The 21,303-nt window shown below is 48.9% G+C and overlaps 1 protein-coding gene across 1 annotated transcript in view; it reads left to right on the top strand.

Moving 5' to 3' along the window:
* cers1 (ceramide synthase 1) overlaps positions 1 to 18,917 on the top strand; it is a 49,996-nt gene extending 31,079 nt beyond the window's left edge. The window contains exons 3-7 of the mRNA XM_070860798.1: positions 5,633 to 5,813; positions 10,817 to 10,978; positions 13,841 to 13,988; positions 16,548 to 16,690; positions 18,849 to 18,917. Of these exons, the coding sequence (XP_070716899.1) occupies positions 5,633 to 5,813; positions 10,817 to 10,978; positions 13,841 to 13,988; positions 16,548 to 16,690; positions 18,849 to 18,891 (677 nt within the window). The 3' untranslated portion in view covers positions 18,892 to 18,917. The remainder of the gene's footprint in view (positions 1 to 5,632; positions 5,814 to 10,816; positions 10,979 to 13,840; positions 13,989 to 16,547; positions 16,691 to 18,848) is intronic.
* The last annotated feature ends 2,386 nt before the right edge of the window (positions 18,918 to 21,303 follow it).

Raw genomic sequence — 21,303 nt, 5'->3', positions numbered from 1 at the left:
AGCCGCAGTCTACTCTCGCTGCAACGTGTCGACCCTGCAGGCTTCTACCGTTAACCCTTCTGAATTGTCGGTTTACATAAGAACATAAGAACTGGGAGCAGGAGTAGGCCATTTGGTCCCTCGAGCCTGCTCCGCCATTCAATAAAATCATGGCTGATCTTCTACCTCAACTCCACCTTCCTGCTCGATCCCCATATCCTTGATTTCCTTAATACTCAAAAAGCTATTGATCTCTGTCTTGAATATAAACGACTGAGCATCCACAGCTCTCCGGGGCAGAGAATTCCAAAGATTCACCACCCTCTGAGTGAAGAAGTTTCTCCTCATCTCCGTCCTAAATGGCCGACCCCTGATTCTGAGACTGTGACCCCTGGTTCTAGACTCCCCAGCCAGGGGGAAACATCCTCCCTGCATCTACCCTGTCAAGCCCTGTTTGCCTGGTGCCGCAGTGTGTCACTGTACGAGAGCACCGAGCCCCCGGGGGTAAGATGTGGCGTTCATGCCCGCACGTCACCTGACAGTGAGTTCCTGATCTCCGGAGAGGAGGGAGGGGAGCGTTGGAGAGACGCCTTGCAGGGTGGGATTCCCACACGCGTGCATTTTGCACCAGCGATCACTATACATTGACACGGAGCAAGACTCCTGGATAGCTTGCCCTCCTGTGCCTGACCTTGTGCTGCTGTGAACTGGAGTTCAGTTGGATATCAAGGGGTACGGTGGTATAATGGTTATATTACTGGACTAGTAATCAAGAGGCTTGGACTCATGATCTGGAGACATGAGTTCAAATCCCACCATGGCAGCTGGGGGAATTTAAATTCAGTTAATTAAACAAATCTGGATCAGTAATGGTGACTGTCATGTATGTACATGCTGTTTGTAGCCACCAGATGGCGTCATTGTTGGAGGCCACTGAGCACCACCCACATGGTGCTGCTCTGGTATAAAAGGCCAGCCATTTTGTGAGTCAGGCACTTTTGGGCCGTAATAAAGCAGAGCCAAGGTTGTACTTTGCTCAGTTAAACAGTACTCAGTTTATTTATTGCATACATAACAGTGACCATGGAACTACCAGATTGTCATAAAAACACCCCATCTGGTTCACTAATGCCCTTTAGGGAAGGAAATCTGCCACCCTTACCCGGTCTGGCCGACAGGTGACTCCAGACCCACAGCAATGTGGTTGATTCTGACTGCCCTCTGAAATGCCCCAGCAAGCCACTCAGTTGTCTCGAGGGTAATTAGAGATGGGCAATGAATGCTGGTCTTGCTAGTGACGCCCACATCCCATGAGCGAATAAAAGAAAAGGTGGTCTGAGAGCAGTTACCTTGGCACAGACGTGTACATGGCAGAGCTGTATCCAGTTGAGGCATCGGGAGGGCAGGTCTCTGACAATATCGAATGATACGGCACCGAAGGAGGCCATTCAGCCCATCATGCCTGTGCCGGCTCTTTGGTAGAACGATCCAATTAATCCCTCTTTCCCCCATAGCCCTACAAATTTTTCCTTTTCAAGTATTTATCCAATTCCCTTCTGAAAGTTACGATTCAATCTGCGTCTCCCGCTGTTTCAGACACCGCGTTCCAGATCACAACAACTCGCCGCGTGGAATAAATTCTCCTCATCTCATTTCTGGTTCTTTTACCGATGATCTTAAATCTGTGTCCTCTGGTTACTGACCCTCTCACCAGTGGGAACAGCTTCTCCTGATTTATCAAAACAGCTTCATGTTTCGTGGAATGTTAAAAAATAAATACAACGAGGAAAAACTCCTGATAACATCAGTTATGCTTTCAAAGGATAAAGTAGCAGTATACATGATACGGAAATAAATCAAAATAAATTTGCAGTTTGTGGCTTGAATATCAAACCATTGCATCTAAAAATATTTGAATCAAGTGGTCCTTTCAAGGCCTGAAACCTGAGCCGTGGGATGGTTACAGTGTAGCAGATACTGCGGTAATGCTGCCTCATTCGTCACCTCATTGCAAAGACCGCTGTTGCGAGGCTGGACTCTCCGCAGGGAGGAGCCGCGATGAGGTCAGCAGATTCTCCGTCTGCCGATTCCACCGCTCGGCGCTTAACCCAATTCGACACGCGCAGCGGCCGAGATTGGCAAAATCCCGTGATACACAAGAACGTAGGAAATAGGAGCAGGAGTAGGCCATTTGGCCCCTCGAGCCTGCTCCCTCCATTCAGTGAGACCATGGCTGATCTTCTACCTCAACTCCACCTACCCACCCGATCCCCATATCCCTCGATTCCCTTAATATCCAAAAAATCTATCGATCTCATTGAATATACTCAACGACTGAGCTCTCTGGTGTAGAGAATTCCGAAGATTCACAACCCTCTGAGTGAAGAAATTCCTCCTTATCTCAGTCTTAAATGGCCGACCCCTTACCCTGAGACTATGCCCCCGAGTTCTAGACAGTTCAGCCAGGGGGAAACAACCTCTCAGCATCTACCCTGTCAATCCCCCTCAGAATCTTATATGTTTCAATGAGATTACCTCTCATTCTTCTAAACTCCAGAGAATATAGGCCCAATCTACTCACCTCATAGGACAGCTCTCTCAGCCCAGAGATCAATCTAGTGAACCTTTGTTGCACCTTCGTTGTTCTTTCGGTTGAGTCTACATTCTCTCCCCCCCCCCCCCACCCCCAACCCCCACCCTCTTTCTCTTAATATATTTGTAAAAACTTTGATATCCACCGCAAGTTTTTTCCCCTCATATTCCCATTTTGCACCACATCACTTTCTTCGTATCCCTTTGTTACTATTTATAGCTCTTCCATTTTTTCTTTCATTTGTGTGAGCCATCCGGTTTTGTCACGAGCGTACCTCTCTGTCAGCCGTGGCTCAGTGGGCAGCACTCTTCCATCTGAGTCGAAAGGTTGTGGGTTCAAGTCCCACTCCAGAGGCCTTTGAGCATATAATCCAGGCTGACACTCCCAGTGCAGTGCTGAGGGAGTGCTGCACTGTCGGAGGTGTCGTCTTTCGCATGAGACATTAAACCGAGGCCCCGTCTGCTCTCTCAGGTGGACGTAAAAGATTCCATGGCACTATTTCGAAGAAGAGCAGGGGAGTTATCCCTGGTGTCCTGAGGCCAATATTTATCCCTCAAACAACATCACCAAAACAGATGATCTGGTCATTATCACATTGCTGTTTGTGGGAGCTTGCTGTTGCATTTGTTGCATTTCCCACATTACAACAGTGACTACACTTCAAAAATTCTTCATTGGCTGTAAAACGCCGTCCTGAGGTTGTGAAAGATGCTATATAAATGCAGTAGGTTGTGTAGGACATCTGAACTAACCGAAAGGCTCCACAGAAAAAAAGACGCACCCGTTGCAAAATAATTCACCCAAATTCCTCAATTTAACTATTTCCACCTATTTTCTCCACTGTCCCTTTCCTGAAGGTATTGAGTGTCACTGCAGTCCGGAGCAAAAGGAAGGGGAGAAAAGCCACACAAGAGATGAAATGTGGGTGAAGTAATCTGTCAAAGCAGGGTATGGTGAGAAGCTGAGGTGAGGCAGGGATGGTGAGATGGTAAGATGGGGCAGGGGATGATGAGATGGGGCAGGGTATGGTGAGAAGGGGCAGGGGATGGTGAGATGGGGCAGGGTATGGTGAGATGGTGAGATGGGGCAGGGTATGGTGAGATGGAGCAGGGTATGGTGAGATGGTGAGATGAGGCAGGGTATGGTGAGATGGGGCAGGGTATGGTGAGATGGTGAGATGGGGCAGGGGATAGTGAGATGGGGCAAGGGATGGTGAGATGGGGCAGGGGATGGTGAGATGGGGCAGGGGATAGTGAGATGAGGCAGGGTATGGTGAGATGGGGCAGGGTATGGTGAGATGGTGAGATGGGGCAGGGTATGGTGAGACATAGAAAATAGGTGCAGGATTAGGCCATCCGGCCCTTCGAGCCTGCACCACCATTCAATAAGATCATGGCTGATGATGAAGCATAACAAAAGAAATGCAAGTCCTGAGCGAGACAAAGAGGCAGGGGGGTGTAAGTCAAGTCATAAATAGAAACAGGAGAACTGGCAAAACGTGGCAAGATTGAGCAATCCCATGTGAAGAACATGAGGTCGACATCGTGTGTGTTCTCCCCCCCCCACCCCCTCCGTTTAGCCATGAACTCATTGAATGGCGGTGCAGGCTAGAAGGGCCGAATGGCCTACTCCTGCACCTATTTTCTATGTTTCTATGTTTCTATGTTTAGTTCTAATCCTATTTAAATTCTTGTTCATTTCTCATTTTTCAAGTTCTGGTGAAGGGTTACATCTCAAACTTTAACTTATCCATTTTGCCCACAGATGCTCACTGACTCACTCTGTGTTCCCAGCAGTTTCTACTTTTGTTTGAGAATATCACATGATTATTATTTGAACTTGGGACTAACCCGTTAAATAGCAGTGAACCTCTCCGCTTAGTGTTGTCCTGTCTTGCTCTGTAACTCAGGGTATATTTTACAATTGGTGACGTTCAGATACAAACACTTCATCTGTTCATACTCTAAGTGTGTTTTGACAGAAGCTAACCCTCACGGAGGAATACAGTACAAGGTTTTTTTTATTCATTCACGGGATGTGGGCATCACTGGCATGGCCGGCATTTATTGCCCATCACTAATTGCCCGTGAGAAGGTGGTGGTGAGTCGCCTTCTTGAACCGCTGCAGTCCGTGTGGTGAAGGTGCTCCCACAGTGCTGTTAGGGAGGGAGTTCCAGGATTTTGACCCAGCGACGATGAAGAAACGGCCGATATATTTCCAAGTCAGGATGGTGTGTAACATGGAGGGGAATGTGGAGGTGGTGATGTTCCCATGCGCCTGCTGCCCTTGTCCTTCTAGTGGTAGAGGTCACGGGTTTGGGAGGTGATACCAGGGATGAGGGACTTCAGTGATGTGGAGAGACTGGAGTAGCTGGAGTTGTTCTCCTTGGAGCAGAGAAGGTTAAGGGGAAATGTAATAGAGGTATTCAAAATAATGAGTGGTTTTAATAGAGCAAGTGGGGAGAACTTTCCTCTGGCAAATGGGTTGGGAAAAGAGCTAGAGGGGAGATGAAGAGAAATGTTTTGACACAGAGGGGTGTTAAGATGGAACGCTCTGCCTGACAGGATGCTGATTCTACAGGAACTTTCAAAAGGCAATTGGACATGTTCAAGAAGAGGCCTAATTTGCAGGGTTACGGGAAAAAGCTGGGGAGTGGCCCAGCTCTTTCAAAAGCGCAGGCACAGGCACAATGGGCCAGATGGCCATCTTCTGTGCTGTACCATTCTACGGGGGGACATTGGGGTCATTTGCGCCTCCTGTTGGTGACCCTGGGGAGGGGCGCTGACCGGGCGCCGCTAACGACTCCCGCTGAATTCGGTCGGACTTTAGTGGCGGAGATCGTGACATCATCGCCATGCACAGCGCCCCATTAGTGCCCCGGACCCCAAATTGGGTGCTCTGAGCTGGTACCATCCTTGTGACGATTGTGTCATGATTATTATCGCACAAATCCACTCTCTGGTGTGATGGATCAGCGGGAAATGAGGGAAAATGATTGTGCTTCAGTCAGAAAATACCACGTCCGAATCAAAGGAGTTAACGCTAGCGCTCATCTTTCAGAGTGGACAGCATTAATGAACGTCCCGAACGACATAGCAACTGCTTACCTGGTTCAGTGCAGCTTCTACGGACATGCCATCTACGCCACTGTCTACATGGACTCCTGGAGGAAGGACTCTGTCGTGATGTTGGTCCATCATCTGATAACACTGGCTCTCATCACCTTCTCCTATGCCTTCAGGTGAGAGTGCGTGTATGTGCTAGAGTTGCCAACTCTGGGTGGATATATTCCTGGAGGTTTCATCGCATGACCTACCACCTCCGGTCAAGGTTCATGGGGTTGATTCCTGAGATGAAGGGATGTCTTATGAGGGAAGGTTGAGCAGGTTGGGCCACTTATTGAATGGTGGAGCAGGCTCGAGGGGCCTACTCCTGCTCCTATTTCATGTTCTAAACCCCCTTGCTCGACCCACCCCCCCCCCAAATTTATATCACCAATAAATGAAAATGTTCATTGGAGTTTAGAAGAATGAGAGGTGATCTGTGTTATGTCTGTAAGCACTCTAGTAATGATTCCATGAGGTAAGGTATTGCACTTGAACTATTGTGACCTTAGTTCATTTATTGCAGCTCCTGAATGAGGTTACAGTATGGTGGGCTCCATTTTATACCTGGTTACCTGCGGTGTGCAGGTGACCCCTAGGTCTCCACCAGTTGCACCCTCTGGTGGTACAGGCATAGTGTATACAATGTGAAGATACATTCAATGGTCTTATGTAACTGTACATTGAGTGTACCGGGTATATACATACACAACAATCTGATTGAAACGTATAAGATTCTGAGGGGGCTTGCCAGAGTTGATGCAGAGAGGATGTTTGCCCTCGTGAGGGAATCTAGAACTCTGGGGGCATAGTTTCAGAATAAGGGGCTGCCCATTTAAGACGGCGATGAGGAGAAATTTCTTCTCTCAGAGGGTCGTGAATCTTTGGAGTTCTCGACCCCAGAGAGCTGTCGAGGATGGGTCATTGAGTATATTTAAGGCGGAGATAGACAAGATTTTTGAGCGACAAGGAAGTAAAGGGTTATGGGGAGCGGGCAGGGAAGTGGAGCTGAATCCAGGATCAGATCAGCCATGATTTTATTGAATGGCGGAGCAGGCTCAAGGGGCCAAATGGCCGACTCCTGTTCTTATTTCTCGCCCCCCCGCACCCCCAAATTTCTATCACCAATAAATTAAAATGTTCAAAGAAAATGGGGAAAACCACACACCGTTTTCTTTTAATACTCCTTTGCTTTTTCTCCCAATGTCGCTTGCAGCGGTGTCTGGGAGATTAATTTTCAATTCCTTGAGGCTCCAGGGCAATTCTGGAGGGTTGGCAAGCCAAGCACGTGTGACGAGAAGGAATCGGTGAATTACACCATATTGGAGTACGTGCAGAAGACATCGGGCCGGAGGTTGCGGTGCGTGATAACACCGAACTACCTGCGTTATTACCTCTTTGAAACTGACCGCAATTTCAGGATGCAGCGCGTGCGCATCTAAACGCGGAAATGCTGAAGTTGCAGTCAGTTATTCACTGCTGCGACACTGGCTGCGTTGTGCCCCCATTCCCCACCCTCCAGCCGGCAATCAGTAATCTGTTCACTCAGGCAAACCGATGAAAACTGGGCTTTTCTGTGGTAATATCGCGGGAAAACTTTTAATACCCCATTAAAAGTTAGACCCTGTTAGATTAGATGTTTTTGCTTTTGTTGATTAGATGTATCTGCAGTTTTAACAATGCATCGACTGCTATGGCCCCCTGAAAAACTAATTTTATTTTTATGGGGTGTCAAATTGCTCCATTCTGATAAAAATTACAATTTTTAAGAAACTATTAAAAAAAAATGTTTCAATATTTTTTAATAGTTTGTTCATATTTATTCCAGGTTTACCTTTGCCCCGTGTGAGAGCCCCAATCTTTGTTTCGCTCTCTGTCACATTTTTTTTAAAAGTCTGGATAAAAGCAGCTTCTTCACTTCCTGGTTCCCAGTCGGTGAGAATTCTGCAGTGTGATTGGCTGCTTCGGCAGCTTGTTGACGTCACAGCAGCTCGCGCGAGGGATTCCCTACTGTTCTGCAATGATCTCACTTACGGGTCAGAAAAAGGCAGAGGTCGCGAGAGCTCTGTGGGCAGCTTTCTTCGGGGCCAGCGGTGAACCCCTTTGCCGTTGATCACAAATTCCGGGCCATCATTTTTACCTTAAAGTGCGTGTCGCCCCACACCCCCTGAAAACTTTCCCTCTGTTTATGAGCAGACGTTATTTCAGTGTTGCTACTGTTGCTACTCCAGGATGAGAAGAGAGACATAGGTCTCCCCCTAGTGGTGTAATGGGTAAAGGTACCTTGTGGCGTGGTAACAAGCTATAGAGAACATCATCATCATCGTAGGCGGTCCCTCGAACGAGGATGACTTGCTTCCACAAGAGTTCACAGATGTTTCAATGAAGGACCCGATGTCCCAGATCCTGAACTCCAGTTGAGGGGGTGGAAGATGCCTGTGTGCGGATTTTTTTAACGTGGGGTGAGAGTTGCACACCAGCCACCACACGGGCTTGACAGAGCTAGGCCTTTATCCAGTGGCAAGGGTTAACTAGGACGACTGGAGACCAGCTCTGCTGCACGGACCTAGTGCGCACACATATCGCAGTGTGGGCTGACCCGTGCTTCCCCTGGGTCCTGGGCTCTTCTGGGCCCCGTACCCTTATTCACCGCACTTTCGCCCAGTGTCCGGCGCTCCAGCTCTATTTATAGCCCCGACCTGCAGTGGTGTTCTCACACAGGTCGGGGCGGCTGGAAAACACCAACAGATCTCAGCCTGTGCAAAGAAATGACCCATTTACCGATCAAGCCTGTTCCTTTCGCAGACCTTATACAATTTCTTCAACATATCTCCTCTCCTGTGGAAAGTTTTAAACATATAAGATTCTGAGGGGGATTGACAGGTGTAATGTGTGCACGTGTGAGTATGCTCACAGGTTTGTAGAGCTGTTGCCCCACGCTCCTGATCTTTGGGCACCCGGTGCGGAGGGGAGCGAGCAGGTCCGAGGGCCTCCTCGTAGGACTGCTCCTGGGCCTGGCCAAGGTGGCCATTAACCGGTCCAGGCAGTGGGCGGTCGAGGGGGTCGTTTAGCCCGACTGCCTGCCTCTCTTCCGCGGTTACGTTCGCGCCAGGGTGTCCCTGGAGATGGAGCACGCGGTGTCCACCGGTACGCTCACTGCCTTCCGCGAGAGGTGGGCACTGGAGGGACTGGAGTGCATCATCACCCCCGGGAACAGAATTTTAATTTGATTGGCAAAGTTCCCAGTTAATTTCTAAATATATGGGTTTATGACCCCTATTTTTCCCCAAGTGATTTTTCTGGCGTTGAAGGTCAGTTAAAAGTTTCTCCATAGTTGGGGCACTGACTACCAGCACCAGAATGTTTGGCGCCTTACATTCTGGCGCTGGTGTGCGCTAAAAAACTATTTACGCGCCTTCTTTGGCCATAAGCCCACTTTCCCCAATAACGTTTTTTTTGGCAACCACGCACAGACACATGCAACACAGTTTGAAAAAGCTTTGCCTACAGTTAAAGAAATCTGTGCTGGCCCGCTCCTATCCCCGGCCAAAGGGCCTCCTGAGCTATTTTCTATCAACTTAATGTAGCTTAAAAATAAATCAGCTAAAAGAAAACTTGCATTTAATGCTCCTCCTTCGTTGAGAAATCCGTAGGCTGGCAAATTAAACAGAAATTTAACCGAAGTTTGAAGTGACTAAAAATTTTCAAAGATAATCCAAAAGTGCAGGGAAGCCTTCTTATTTCAAACGGCAGCTAAACTCAGCACATCAATAGGAGTCGTCTTTCCAAAAACACCAAGGGTTGCCTTTTTCAAATCTTCTATGCACCCGACTGGACCCGCTGCTATCCTCGGCCGAAGGTCCTCCACGCACTTTATTTTTCTTCTGCGCATGCGCAATAAGTTGGGTTTATTTTCTTTCTGCGCATGCGCAGTGGGTTTTAGGCACACGCTGTTAGCCCACCGCCCACCGCCGAGATGGACTCGGGTAGCACCGGTGTGACAGTCAGGTTTCCTTTACCGGAAACTTGCGATATTTTTTCCCCCGGCGCTCAAAGAAACGTGCGCACAGGTAAGTGGACGCCATCATTTTTGATTGGGGAAAATTGGGGCCCTAGTGCCCTTACTAAAAGGGGGCACTTGATTTAAAGTTTAGTTTAACATAGTTGTAGAGCTGTTGCATTGTGAGTGGCTTAGCCAGTCAAGTGATGTTCACAAGACTCAATAAAACCCCAGCCAGTTGGATCTAGGTGATCCATGATGGGGTATGCAGTTGTGAGCATCGTGGATGAACTGATAATGTGTAGTGTGATTGTTAAACCTTTGTTAATAAACTAACCAGTTTTTAATAGCAATGTGTTGCTATGAATTCGTAAGCAAAGAACCCATGAAGCAAATACATTACAACAGGGTAAATGCTGAGAGGATATTTCCCCTGGCTGGAGAGTCTAGAATTAGGGGGCATAGTCTCAGGATAAGGGGTTGGCCATTTAAGACAGAGATGAGGAGGAATTTCTTCACTCAGAGGGCTGTGGATGCTGAGTCGTTGAGTATACTCAAGGCAGAGATCGATAGATTTTTGGACTCTAGGGGAATCAAGGGATTTGGGGATTGAACGGGAAAGTGGAGTTGAGATTGAAGATCAGCCATGATCTTATTGAATGGTGGAGCAGGTTGGAGCCGCCGTATGGCCTACTCCTGCTCCTAATTCTTATGTTCTTATGTGTAGCCTAGTGTCATCAGGAGGTTGGAACCAGTTACAAAGAAAGACTTGCATTTAAATCAAACACCCATTGGTTCAACATGGCCATTCCAATGGCGCAATCTTCATCGAATTGGAGGAAGAGCTCCCCCGGTGGTTCTGTTAGTAAATGCACAGCACTGTTTGGAACTGAACCATTCAGGGTCCAGAAAGGTCCCAGGACAGCAGTTAGGGATGCTGTTAAACTCAGCGCACCAAGCTAGGCAGCGAAACAGGATCAGCCAGGGTTCCTACTCCTGATGGCTACTCGGTAACGTCCACGGGAACAGGTGAGGACAGGATTGTGAGTGATGCTCTTTGTAGTCAATAAGGTTTTGCCATCGGTCATGGAAAAGTACCTCAGCGGCTGAACAATTGGGGTTTTTTGTTCTCTCTTGCAGGTATCACAATATTGGAATCTTGGTGCTTTTCCTTCATGACATAAATGACATTGTGCTAGAATTCACCAAACTCAATGTTTACTTCAAAAACAGAGCTGGTGTCCACCACCGGCTGAACGATGTGGTTTCCAATATTGGATGTTGCACCTTTGCTATGAGCTGGTAAGTGTCTGCGCTCGCTTAATGTCTTATTAATGCATCTCAACGGATCCACAATCCTACTGCGATCGCTCCTTGTCCATGTTGAGCTGTCCTGTCTCTTCCACAGTGCTTTGGACCAACTCTCCACCTAATACTCAACGTTCTTTGCTCCTCTTATGAGGTGCCCTGGAATGTTTACTGCGTTAGAGTGCTACTTAACTCCAAGTTAGTGAGGGACGAAGTAGTGTGGAGGAGCAGAGGGAGTTGGGTGTCCATGTTCACAGATCACTGGAAGCTCGTGCACAGGTACAAAAAGTCATCAGAAAGACTAATGGAGCTCATGTTTCAGCCAGTGGCTCAGTGGGTAGCACCCTTGCCTCTGAGTCATGAGTCATGAAGGCTGTGGGTTCAAGTCCCACTCCAGGACTTGAGTGCAAAAATCTAGGTTGACACTCCAGTGTAGTACTGAGGGAGTGCTGCACTGTCGGAGGTGCTGTCTTTCAGATGAAATGTTAAACCAAGGCTCTCTCGGCTCTTCTCATCTTGGCCATTCTCCCTTCTTAATCAAAGGTACCACATTAGCAGTCTGCTGGCACCACACCTGAAGTCAGAGAGGATTGGAAAATGATGGTCATTGCCTCTGCTATTTCCTCTTTTGCTTCGCTTAACAGCCTGGGATACATTTCATCCGGGCCTGGGGACTTAGCCACTTTCCAAGCTGCTAAACCCCTTAATACCTCCTCTCTCACTATGTTTATTTCATCTAATATTTCACACATATTTGTCAAATTGTCCCTGAGTTTGAAAAGAAAGCCATTCAGTTTGTCCTTCAAAGTCATTTGAGTTAATTCTAGGTGAAAATTAACATCGAGCCCCCACGGCCTTTTCAAACTCGTGAAGTTGTCCAGAAGAAACATTTCTAGCAAGTGTGTAATCTGCCTGTTTTTCTTTGTCTGGTGAATGGGGCCATTCTCTAAATTCTACCACCACACCTCATGATCTAACTTGCATAAGAACATAAGAAGTAGGAGCAGGAGTCGGCCATTTGGCCCCTCGAGCCTGCTCTGCCATTCAATAAGATCATGGCTGATCTGATCTTGACCTCAACTCCACTTCCCCGCCCGCTCCCCATAACCCTTGTCTCCCTTAGCATTCAAAAATCTGTCTATCTCCACCTTAAATATATTCAAACTTACCTTTAGACAGCCCTCCTCAATGAACAGAAATATCTCACAACACGATGGAAAGTGGACCTTGAGCCCAATACAAAGAGGATTGTTCACCACCTGGCCTCTGCAACCTCTTCCAGCCTGATATCGAAGGTCATGCCCATTGGCCTTTCAATCCTGGCCTCCTGTACATTTCCTTCGATTTCCCCCTCGCCCCTCAGTTGACAGCAGAGCCTTCGGCCTTCTTGACCCTACTCCCTGAAACCTTTTCCCCTACTTACCTCTCAACGCCTTCAAAAGCATCCTCAAAATCTTTCTTCAACCATGCTTTCAGGCATCTCCCCAAGCTCTCCTCGTATTGCCTCTGTTTAGCAGGTTGGGCCATTTATTACATGAATGGCAATTTATATAAATTAAAGTATTATATAAATTAAAGTGCTTGGGAATCACACATTGATGGATGTTCCAAAGGTCAATGGGAGAAAGAGAAGGAAATATTTGAAATGGTGGGTATTGCAATGTAGTGAAGAACAGATTTGTATTTATATAGCGCCTTTCACATCCCAGAATGGTTCACAGTTTGTAAAAGTTAGTAATCCGTCTTGTCGATGAGACGTTAAACCGAGGCCCCGTCTGCCCTCTCAGATGGGCGTAAAAGATCCCACGGCACTATTGGAAGATGAACAGGGAAGTTTTCCCCGGTTTCCCTGCCAATATTTAAACCTTAACCATCGTCATTAAAACCAATTATCCGGTCATTATCACATTGCTGTTTGTGGGAGCTTGCTGTGCTCAAATTGGCTGCCGCATTTCCCACATTACAGTAGTGACTGCACTTCAACTTTGGGACATCCTGCGGTCGTGAAAGACGCCATAGAAATAATTCCTTACTTCCTTCCTCCCTTCCTTCCTCCTCCCTCCCTCCCTCCCTCCCTCCCTCCCTCCCTCCCTCCCTCCCTCCCTCCCTCCCTCTCTCTCTCCCTTCCTCCCTCTCTCCCTTCCTCCCTCTCTCCCTTCCTCTCCTCTTTTCCCTCTCTTTTCTCCCTCCCTCCCTCCCTTCCTCTCCTCTTTTCTCTCTTTTCTCTCTTCCTTTTCCTCTTCTCTCTTCCTTTTCCTCTTCCCCTTCCTTCTCCTTCTCCTCTTCCTCTTCTTCTTCCCCTTCCTTCTCCTCTCCTCTTCCTCTTCCCCTTCCTTCTCCTTCTCCTCTCCTCCTTCTCCTCTCCTCTTCCTCTTCCTTCCTGCTCCTTCTCCTCTCCTCTTCCTCTTTCCCTTCCTTCTCCTTCTCCTTCTCCCTCTCCTCTTCCTCTTCTCCTTCCTTCTCCTTCTCCTTCTCCCTCTCCTCTTCCTCTTCCCCTTCCTTCTCCTTCTCCTCTTTTCTTCCTTCTCCTTTTCCTCTTCTTCCTCTTCCTCTTCCTCTTCCTCTTCCTCTTCTCCTTCTCCTCTCCTCTTTTCTTCCTTCCTTCCTTCCTCTTCTCCTTCTCCTATCCTTTTCTTCTCTTTTTCTTTCCCTCCTTTTCTTTCTTCCTGTGTCGGCCATTTAGGACAGAGATGAGGAGAAATTTCTTCACTCAGTGAACCTTTGGAACTCTCTACCCCAGAGAGCTGTGGATGCTCAGTCGTTGCATATCCTCAAGACTGTTCTCTGGATAGTGAGGGAGCCTCCTGTTTATTATGAGTTTTCTTCTCTGCAACACTCTCTCTCTTTTTCTCCTAGGTTCTGGTTCCGGCTTTACTGGTTCCCCCTCAAAGTGCTGTATGCCACCTGTTACTCCAGTCTCCAGTCTGTTCCCAATATTCCTTTTTACTTTTTCTTCAACACCTTGCTGATTACCCTCACTCTGATGAATATCTATTGGTTTCTGGTGAGTAATCCCAGGCTGGGAGAGCCTCTTCCCCATCTTCCTTTCATCGTCTTCCTCTAACCTGTCCCAGAGTGTGATCGGGGCATAGACTCATGGTGGGATGGGCCGGGATGCTACGTTTTGTATACGTGCGTTGGTGGGGGAATGGGGAGGGGGTGTGAGAGAGAAGAAAGAGTCGGTTTTTATAACTGTAGCAATAATCTCCCGGAGATTCCATAAAATTTACAGCACAGGAAACCGGCCATTCGGCACAACAGGTCCGTGCCGGTGTTTATGCTCCACACGAACCTCCTCCCACCCCTCTTCATCTCACCCCATCAGCAGAACCTATTCCTTTCTCCATCAGGTACTTATCAAGCTTCCCCTTCAGTGCATCTACGCTATGGTGATTCAATCTTATTGTTGAAGCTAGCTGCTTGAATTTGGTCAATCAAGTTTATTGTTGATTGATCTGGTTCCTATAATCCCTCCATAGGTATAACCACGGTCAGCTTATCAATATACCCTTCTATTCTTTTCTCCCTCATATGTACATCTAGGTTCCCCTTAAATGCATCTATACTATTCGCCTCATCCTCGGAACGGAGGGGAGAAAAGGAGAGTAAATTGTGGGGGCAGTGAATTTTGAGCTGAAATTAAACGCAAGTGAAGAGGTGAAGAACAGTCTATGAATCATTTAGTGCAAGACCACATCCCCAACCAGTGACTTGGCCAAGGCTCACTCTCCCAGAATGCTGCACTGCAAAGCGCCCTGCATCTGGGCCTCTTCCACACGATCAACGCCTGGGGCCAGACTTTCCCTAAAGGCCCTCAACGCCCAATTGCCCGCTGAGAAGCACCACTAACGCTTGGCGAAAATGGCTGGCGAGAATTTCCATTTTAAAGTTTAAAGTAATTTAAACTAATCACCCGGCGAGAAAATGGGCGTTGGTCGGTGGTTTTCTCGGCGGGGAAGTGGAAAGTTAGTACCGTGGGCGGTTGTTACCGGAATGGACGGTAAGTAGTAAAATTTAGTCGGTTGGGCCTAGGGAGGGGGGGAAAACGTTAAAAAAAAATTTCAGTTTATAAAAAAAAACATACAAAGCATTCCCAAGACAGTTTTAACCCTATTTGCCGTGTTAAAATTTAGAAAATATAATTAAAGAACCTTTAACTGACCTTTCTTTGCAGGGTCCCCCCCCTTACCGCCCGGTTTAAGTAACGTTTACCGGGCGGGTCTCTTGGTGATCTGGGCGCCGGCGGTTGAGGCCAAACTTACGCCTGGTGGTAATTCTTGGTGTTGCACCTGGGCGGCTTGGTCCCGGTGGACGACTTCAGATGTGGGCGATAACGTTGAAAAACTTGCGTGTAACGCCGAGAAAATCGCCGAAAGTCTGGCCCCTGGTTCCAATCACACCACAGAGGGTGTTTCCCCTACACTGAGAGAGAGAGAGAGAGAGACCCAGCGTTGTATTTTAATGGGATCCTTTCACTCGCCCTTTGCAAGCTGGGATGAAGGTGCAGCCACCTTGTAACTGGACGCCAGGTAAAGGAGACACAGCAGCACTCCACGGCTCGGCTGACATCCCGCAGCTAGCAGGCTCTGATTGGAGGCGCAAAAGGCGCACAGAGCAGCAGAGCCCTCCCGAAGGGCCAGAAGTTGGGGGAGTGAGTTAAAATAACAGTGTCATCATCATAGGCAGTCCCTCGAATCGAGGATGACTTGCTTCCACGTCAAAAAGTTCACGGGTGTTTCAATGAAGGACCTAATATTCCGGATCCTGAGCTACATCCTGAAGGGTGGGAGATGCCTGTGCGTGGATTGTTTAACGTGGGGTGGCTGTTGCACACCAGACACCACACGGGCTTGACAGAGCGAGGTCTTGGTCCAGTGGCAAGGGTTAACCAAGGCGACTGGAGACCAGCTCTGCTGCACGGACCCAGTGCGCGCACATATCGCACAGTGTGGGCTGGGCCCGTGCTGCCCCTGGGCCCTCGCCTCTCCTGGGCCCCGATCACGTCCCTCTGCAATCTCTCGCTGCTCCATCACCCCGACCTCGCCTCTCCTTCGCCCCGACCTCGCCACTCCTGCTGTACCTGCCCACGCTCCAATCACTGTCCTGGATCTTGGTGACGTCCAATCCAGTCGCCCTCTTCACTGCCGTTGCTCTCCTGCTCCAGCACGTGCTGCTCCCTGGAGTGGTACACCGCCACACTGCTCCTTCCGCTCCCCGGCCTGCTCCGATGGTGCTCGCAGGCCGGGGGCCACTCAGCCTGCTGAGCTAGGCCGCCACGCTGCTCCTTCCGCTCCCCGGCCTGCTCCGATGGTGCTCGCAGGCCGGGGGCCACTCAGCCTGCTGAGCTAGGCCGCCACGCTGCTCCTTCCGCTTCCCGGCCTGCTCCGATGGTGCAGTGTTAGAACAGTGTAGAACATCAGAGTGTGCCCTTTGTACCACTTGGCGGCCCAGCTCCAGGCTCCAATGGATGCTGGAAAAGGGAAAACAAAGAAGCGGTAAATTATAGTCCTCATAGCCCTGCCAACCAGCCTTGACCTGTGCCCTGTGATTCCTTCTGTTCCAGTACATCATCCTGCTGGTGGTGAAGGTCTTGACCGGTCAGGTGACGGAGGTGAATGATGTCCGAGAGTATGACATTGAGGACAGTCACAGTCCGACAGTGCGCAAGAAATACGATCAGCATCTGAAGAACTCCTCCAAAGACGGGTATGAGATTCAATGAATTGCTGGTTGGAACAGGGAAAACTGCAAAATACAATCGTAGATAGAGTACAAAAGCAAGAAGGTTACGCTGGACCTTTATAAAACACTAGTTAGACCCCAGCTGGAGTATTGTGACCGCACTTTTTTTTAGGAAGGATGTCAAGGTCTTGGAGAGGTTGCAGTAGAGCCTCACTGGAATGGTTCCAGGGATGAGGGACTTCAGTTACATGGAGAGACTGGAGAAGATGGGATTGTTCTCCTTAGAGCAGAGAAGGTTAAGGGGAGATTTGATAGAGGTGTTTAAAAACAGGAAGAGTTTTGATAGAGTAAATAAGGAGAAACTGTTTCCAGTAGCAGAAGGTAACCAGGGGACACAGATTTATGGTCATAAGAACATAAGAAATAGGAGCAGGAGTCGGCCATATGGCCCCTCGAGCCTGCTCCGCCATTCAATAAGATCATGGCTGATTTGATCACGGACTCAGCTCCACCTCCCTGCCCGCTCCCCATAACCCTTTTACTCTGGCAAAGGGACCAGAGATGACATGTTAAAACAATGTTTACGCAGCGAGTTGTTATGATCTGAAACGCGCTGCCTGGAAGGGCGATGGAAGCAGATTCTATAGTGACTTTCAATGGGAAGACTTGAAGGAGAATAATTTGTAGGACTATGGGGAAAGAGCAGGGGGAGTGGGACTAATTGGATCGCTCTTTCAAAGAGCCGGTACAGGCACGATGGGCCGAATGGCCTCCTTCCATGCTGCAAGATTCTGTTACCCTAAGCTGCATTATTTTGGGGGATTGAGAAGCTAAATGAAGGACCAAGGTCCATGGGGGAAGGCTGCATAACCAAGACCCAAAGGAGCAGGAGAAGGTGAGGTTAGGGTGGGTTTTAAAAGGGCTGCCGATTTATAGGAGGAAGGGTTGGAGTCCTACAGTACGGAGGCCCTGGGAAAGAATGGACTAGAACAGGAGATGGTGTAATGGGCTTCAGCAACACAGTGAGGGTTCATGGAAACTAAACAGAGATGGGGTGCAGATCAGCCATGATCTAACTGAATATCGGAACAGGCTCGAGGGGCTAAATGGCCTCCTCCTCTTGCTAGTTTCTAACTTGTCAATACAATTACCATCCATCAGTGTTAAACCCAGTCACAAGTTCCTCGAGATGCTGAGATTCTGGTGCTGCTCAGTCCGGCAATCAGCCAGTAATGGGGAGAAGACACTTCTTCACCAGGATGAATGAAGTGAAAAAAATGAGAGGTTCCATTTACTACGACAACAACTTGTATTTATATAGCGCCTTTAACGTAGTGAAACGTTGCAAGGCGCTTCACAGGAGTATTATGAGATAAAGAATTTGACACCGAGCCGCATAAGTAGAAATTAGGGCAGGTGACCAAAAGCTTGGTCAGAGAGTTATGTTTTAAGGAGCGTCTTGAAGGAGGAAAGAGGTAGAGAGGCGGAGAGGTTTAAGCAGGGAGTTCCAGAGCTTGGGGCCCAGGCAACGGAAGGCGCGGCCATCAATGGTGGAGCGATTATAATCAGGGATGCTCAAGAGGGCAGAACTAGAGGAGCGCAGACATCTCGGGAGGGGTTGTGGGACTGGAGGAGATTACAGAGATAGGGAGGGGCGATGCCATGGAGGGATTTGAAAACAAATATGAGATTTTTGAAATTGAGGCGTTGCTTAACCGGGAGCCAATGTAGGTCAGCGAGCACAGGGGGTGATGGGTGAGCGGGACTTGGAGCGAGTTAGGACACGGGCAGCCGAGTTTTGGATCCCCTCCAGTTTACGTAGGGTAGAATGTAGGAGGCCAGCCAGGAGTGCGTTGGAATAGTCAAGTCTAGAGGCAACAAAGGCACGCATGAGGGCTTCAGCAGCGGAAGAGCTGGGGCAAAGGCAGAGACGGGCGACGTTACGGAGGTGGAAATAGGCAGTCTTAGTTATGCTGCGGTCGAAAGCTCACTTCAGGGTCAAGTATGACACCAAGGTTGTCATTTACCCGCCTTAGCTCCGTATCCCTTAATACCCTGACCCAACCAAAGATCCCAATTTTGAAAGCTCCCGTGGTCCCACCTGCCCCCTCAATCCCTTGCTTCTCTCGGGAGGCCGTTGAGTTGCCGCTGACTTTGTCTCCTGGTTTATCTCCAACTGCAGAGGACGCCAGAGGAACGGGATCATCAAGAACAAGTGGCTATAATACAGCACGGGGGACACATCCCGACACCACCTCCATCGCCCTGTTTTACAAGGACCTTCGAATCTGGATTTGGTCTGAGTTAGGGGCTGCTTCCGATTCTGGCTTGTCTGGAACTTCCTCGATAGGGATTGAAACCACACCGACCGGTGAAGCTGTTGTAGTTTCGATATCTGATTGCCCTTGGGGAGGGGGGGGGCCCTGGTGGGGTGGGGGGGGGCCCTTTGGAAACATCTGCGTTTACCTTCTCGCTCTCTCTCACACGTCTTAATATTTATTTTTTTAACTGAGAACCATTTCTCCGTGTCTTTGCAAAAAGGCTGCATGGTTAGCACACTGTCAGACCCAGCAGAATTCCCTCGCCTAAACATGTGCGTCGCTATGGAGGCCGGACTGAGCTCTCAGGCTTTGTATTTTAGATGTTCCTTTGCAACTCCAAAGCTCCCCCGCAACTTAAAGCGCTTTCCATCGGTAAAGTACCCACCGCCCAGGACGCAGACCAACAAGATCCAATCCGTTCCCTGGTCCGTGCTGAAATCGAATCATCTTGGATCAGTTGGTGACCAGCAGAGAGAGATTAAGAATTCTTAACGGGCGTTGGATCCCGTTGGGGGACTCTTGGTGCAACCGCCCCCCCCCCCGGGCACAAACCTTCCCCTCCCTACCCCCCTACCCAACCCCCACACCACAAGATCCATTAAAGACTTGCATTTATATAGCGCCTTTCACAACCACCAGACGTCTCAAAGCGCTTTACAGCCGATGAAGTACTTTTGGAGTGTAGTCACTGTTGTAACGTGGGAAACGCGGCAGCCAAATTCCGCACAGCAAGCTCCCACACACAGCAATGTGATAATGACCAGGTAATCTGCTTTTTGTTATGTTGATTGAGGGATAAATATTGGCCCCAGGACACTGGGGGAGAACTCCCCCTGCTCTTCTTCGAAATAGTGCCATAGGATCTTTCACATCTACCCGCGAGGGCAGACGGGGCCTCGGTTTAACATCTCATCCACAAGACAGCACCTCCAACAGTGCGGCACTCCCTCAGCACTGCACTGGGAGTGTCAGCCTAGATTTTTTTTCTTGTGCTCAAGTCCCTGGAGTGGGACTTGAACCCTCAACCTCTGACCCATTGACACCAACCTCTAGCAAAATGCACAAATGCTGTAGAATGTTTACTCACTGCATTAAAAATCCTATTGCAATATATTACGCTTAAATGAAACTGTCATCCCCCCCCACTCCGGCCTGGGTGGGGGCCACATATTTAGCTGAGGCCCCTGGACATGGACCCAACAGCTGGTGGGAATGGGGAGGCTGGAATAGGCCACAGTGTCCCTGGGCTAAAGAGAAGTGGTAAACCAGGCAAGAGTTACTCTTCAGTTGTACCACAAGTAACCGGTCCCATGCTGGAACCAGCGAGCCTCTGTCTGGGCTGCACCAGTGACACCGTATTCTGGGCGGACACCCACGAAAGAGAGGAACGAAAGTTGCTTTGCAACCCCTGATGGAAATACTCTGATCCGAGCTGGACGTTGTATTTTTGTCAATGGGTAACTTTCCCCTCCATCCAGAAGGAGCTGGGATTCATTGCTTCCCCCACCCTGCCCTGCCCTCCTGATTGACGAGCACTGACTAGGCTGCTTCATCTCATTGGGTGACATTAGTAACAGGAGGAGGCCGTTCAGCCCCTCGAGCCTGTTCCGCCATTCAGTGAGATCATGGCTGATCTGTGACCTAACTCCAATCTACCCACCTCGGTTCCGTAACCCTTCTAACCCTCAATAAAAATCTATCAATCTCAGTTTCGAAATTTTCAATTGACCGCCGCCCCCCCCAGGCCCCCGCAGCCTCAACCGCTTTTTGAGGGAGAGCGTTCCAGATCTCCACCACCCTTTGCATGAAGAAACTTGGCATTCCGTCATTTCTGCCCATGACTCCGGGCTCGAAAGGAAACCATTCAAGGTTCTTACGTTTGATCACTAGCCATTGAGCCATTGACTGTGTTGGCGAGTGTGTGTAAGATCAGCACACCTGTGGTGTCTCCGTCATTGAATAATCTTCCAGCACCCACCATTCAGGCTTGCACATGATGAATGAAAGAAAAGATTTGCATTTATATAGCACCTTTCACGGCCAGCAGATGTCTCAAAGCGCTTTACAGCCAATGAAGTACTTCTGAAGTGTAGTCACTGTTGTAATGTAGGAAACACGGTAGCCAATTTGCGCACAGCAAGCTCCCACAAACAGCAATGTGATAATGACCAGATAATCTGTTTTTTTGTTATGTTGGTTGAGGGATAAATATTGGTTCAGGACACCGGGGATCACTCTCCTGCTCTTCTTCGAAATAGTGCCATGGGATCTTTTATGTCCACCTGAAAGGGCGGACGGGGCCTCAGTTTAACATCT

This window comes from Pristiophorus japonicus, chromosome 18, assembly GCF_044704955.1.
Source record: "Pristiophorus japonicus isolate sPriJap1 chromosome 18, sPriJap1.hap1, whole genome shotgun sequence".
NCBI classification, from domain to species: Eukaryota; Metazoa; Chordata; class Chondrichthyes; family Pristiophoridae; genus Pristiophorus; species Pristiophorus japonicus.
The sequence above is the reverse complement of the archived record's forward strand: the minus strand, read 5'-3'. Positions and strand labels throughout refer to the sequence as shown.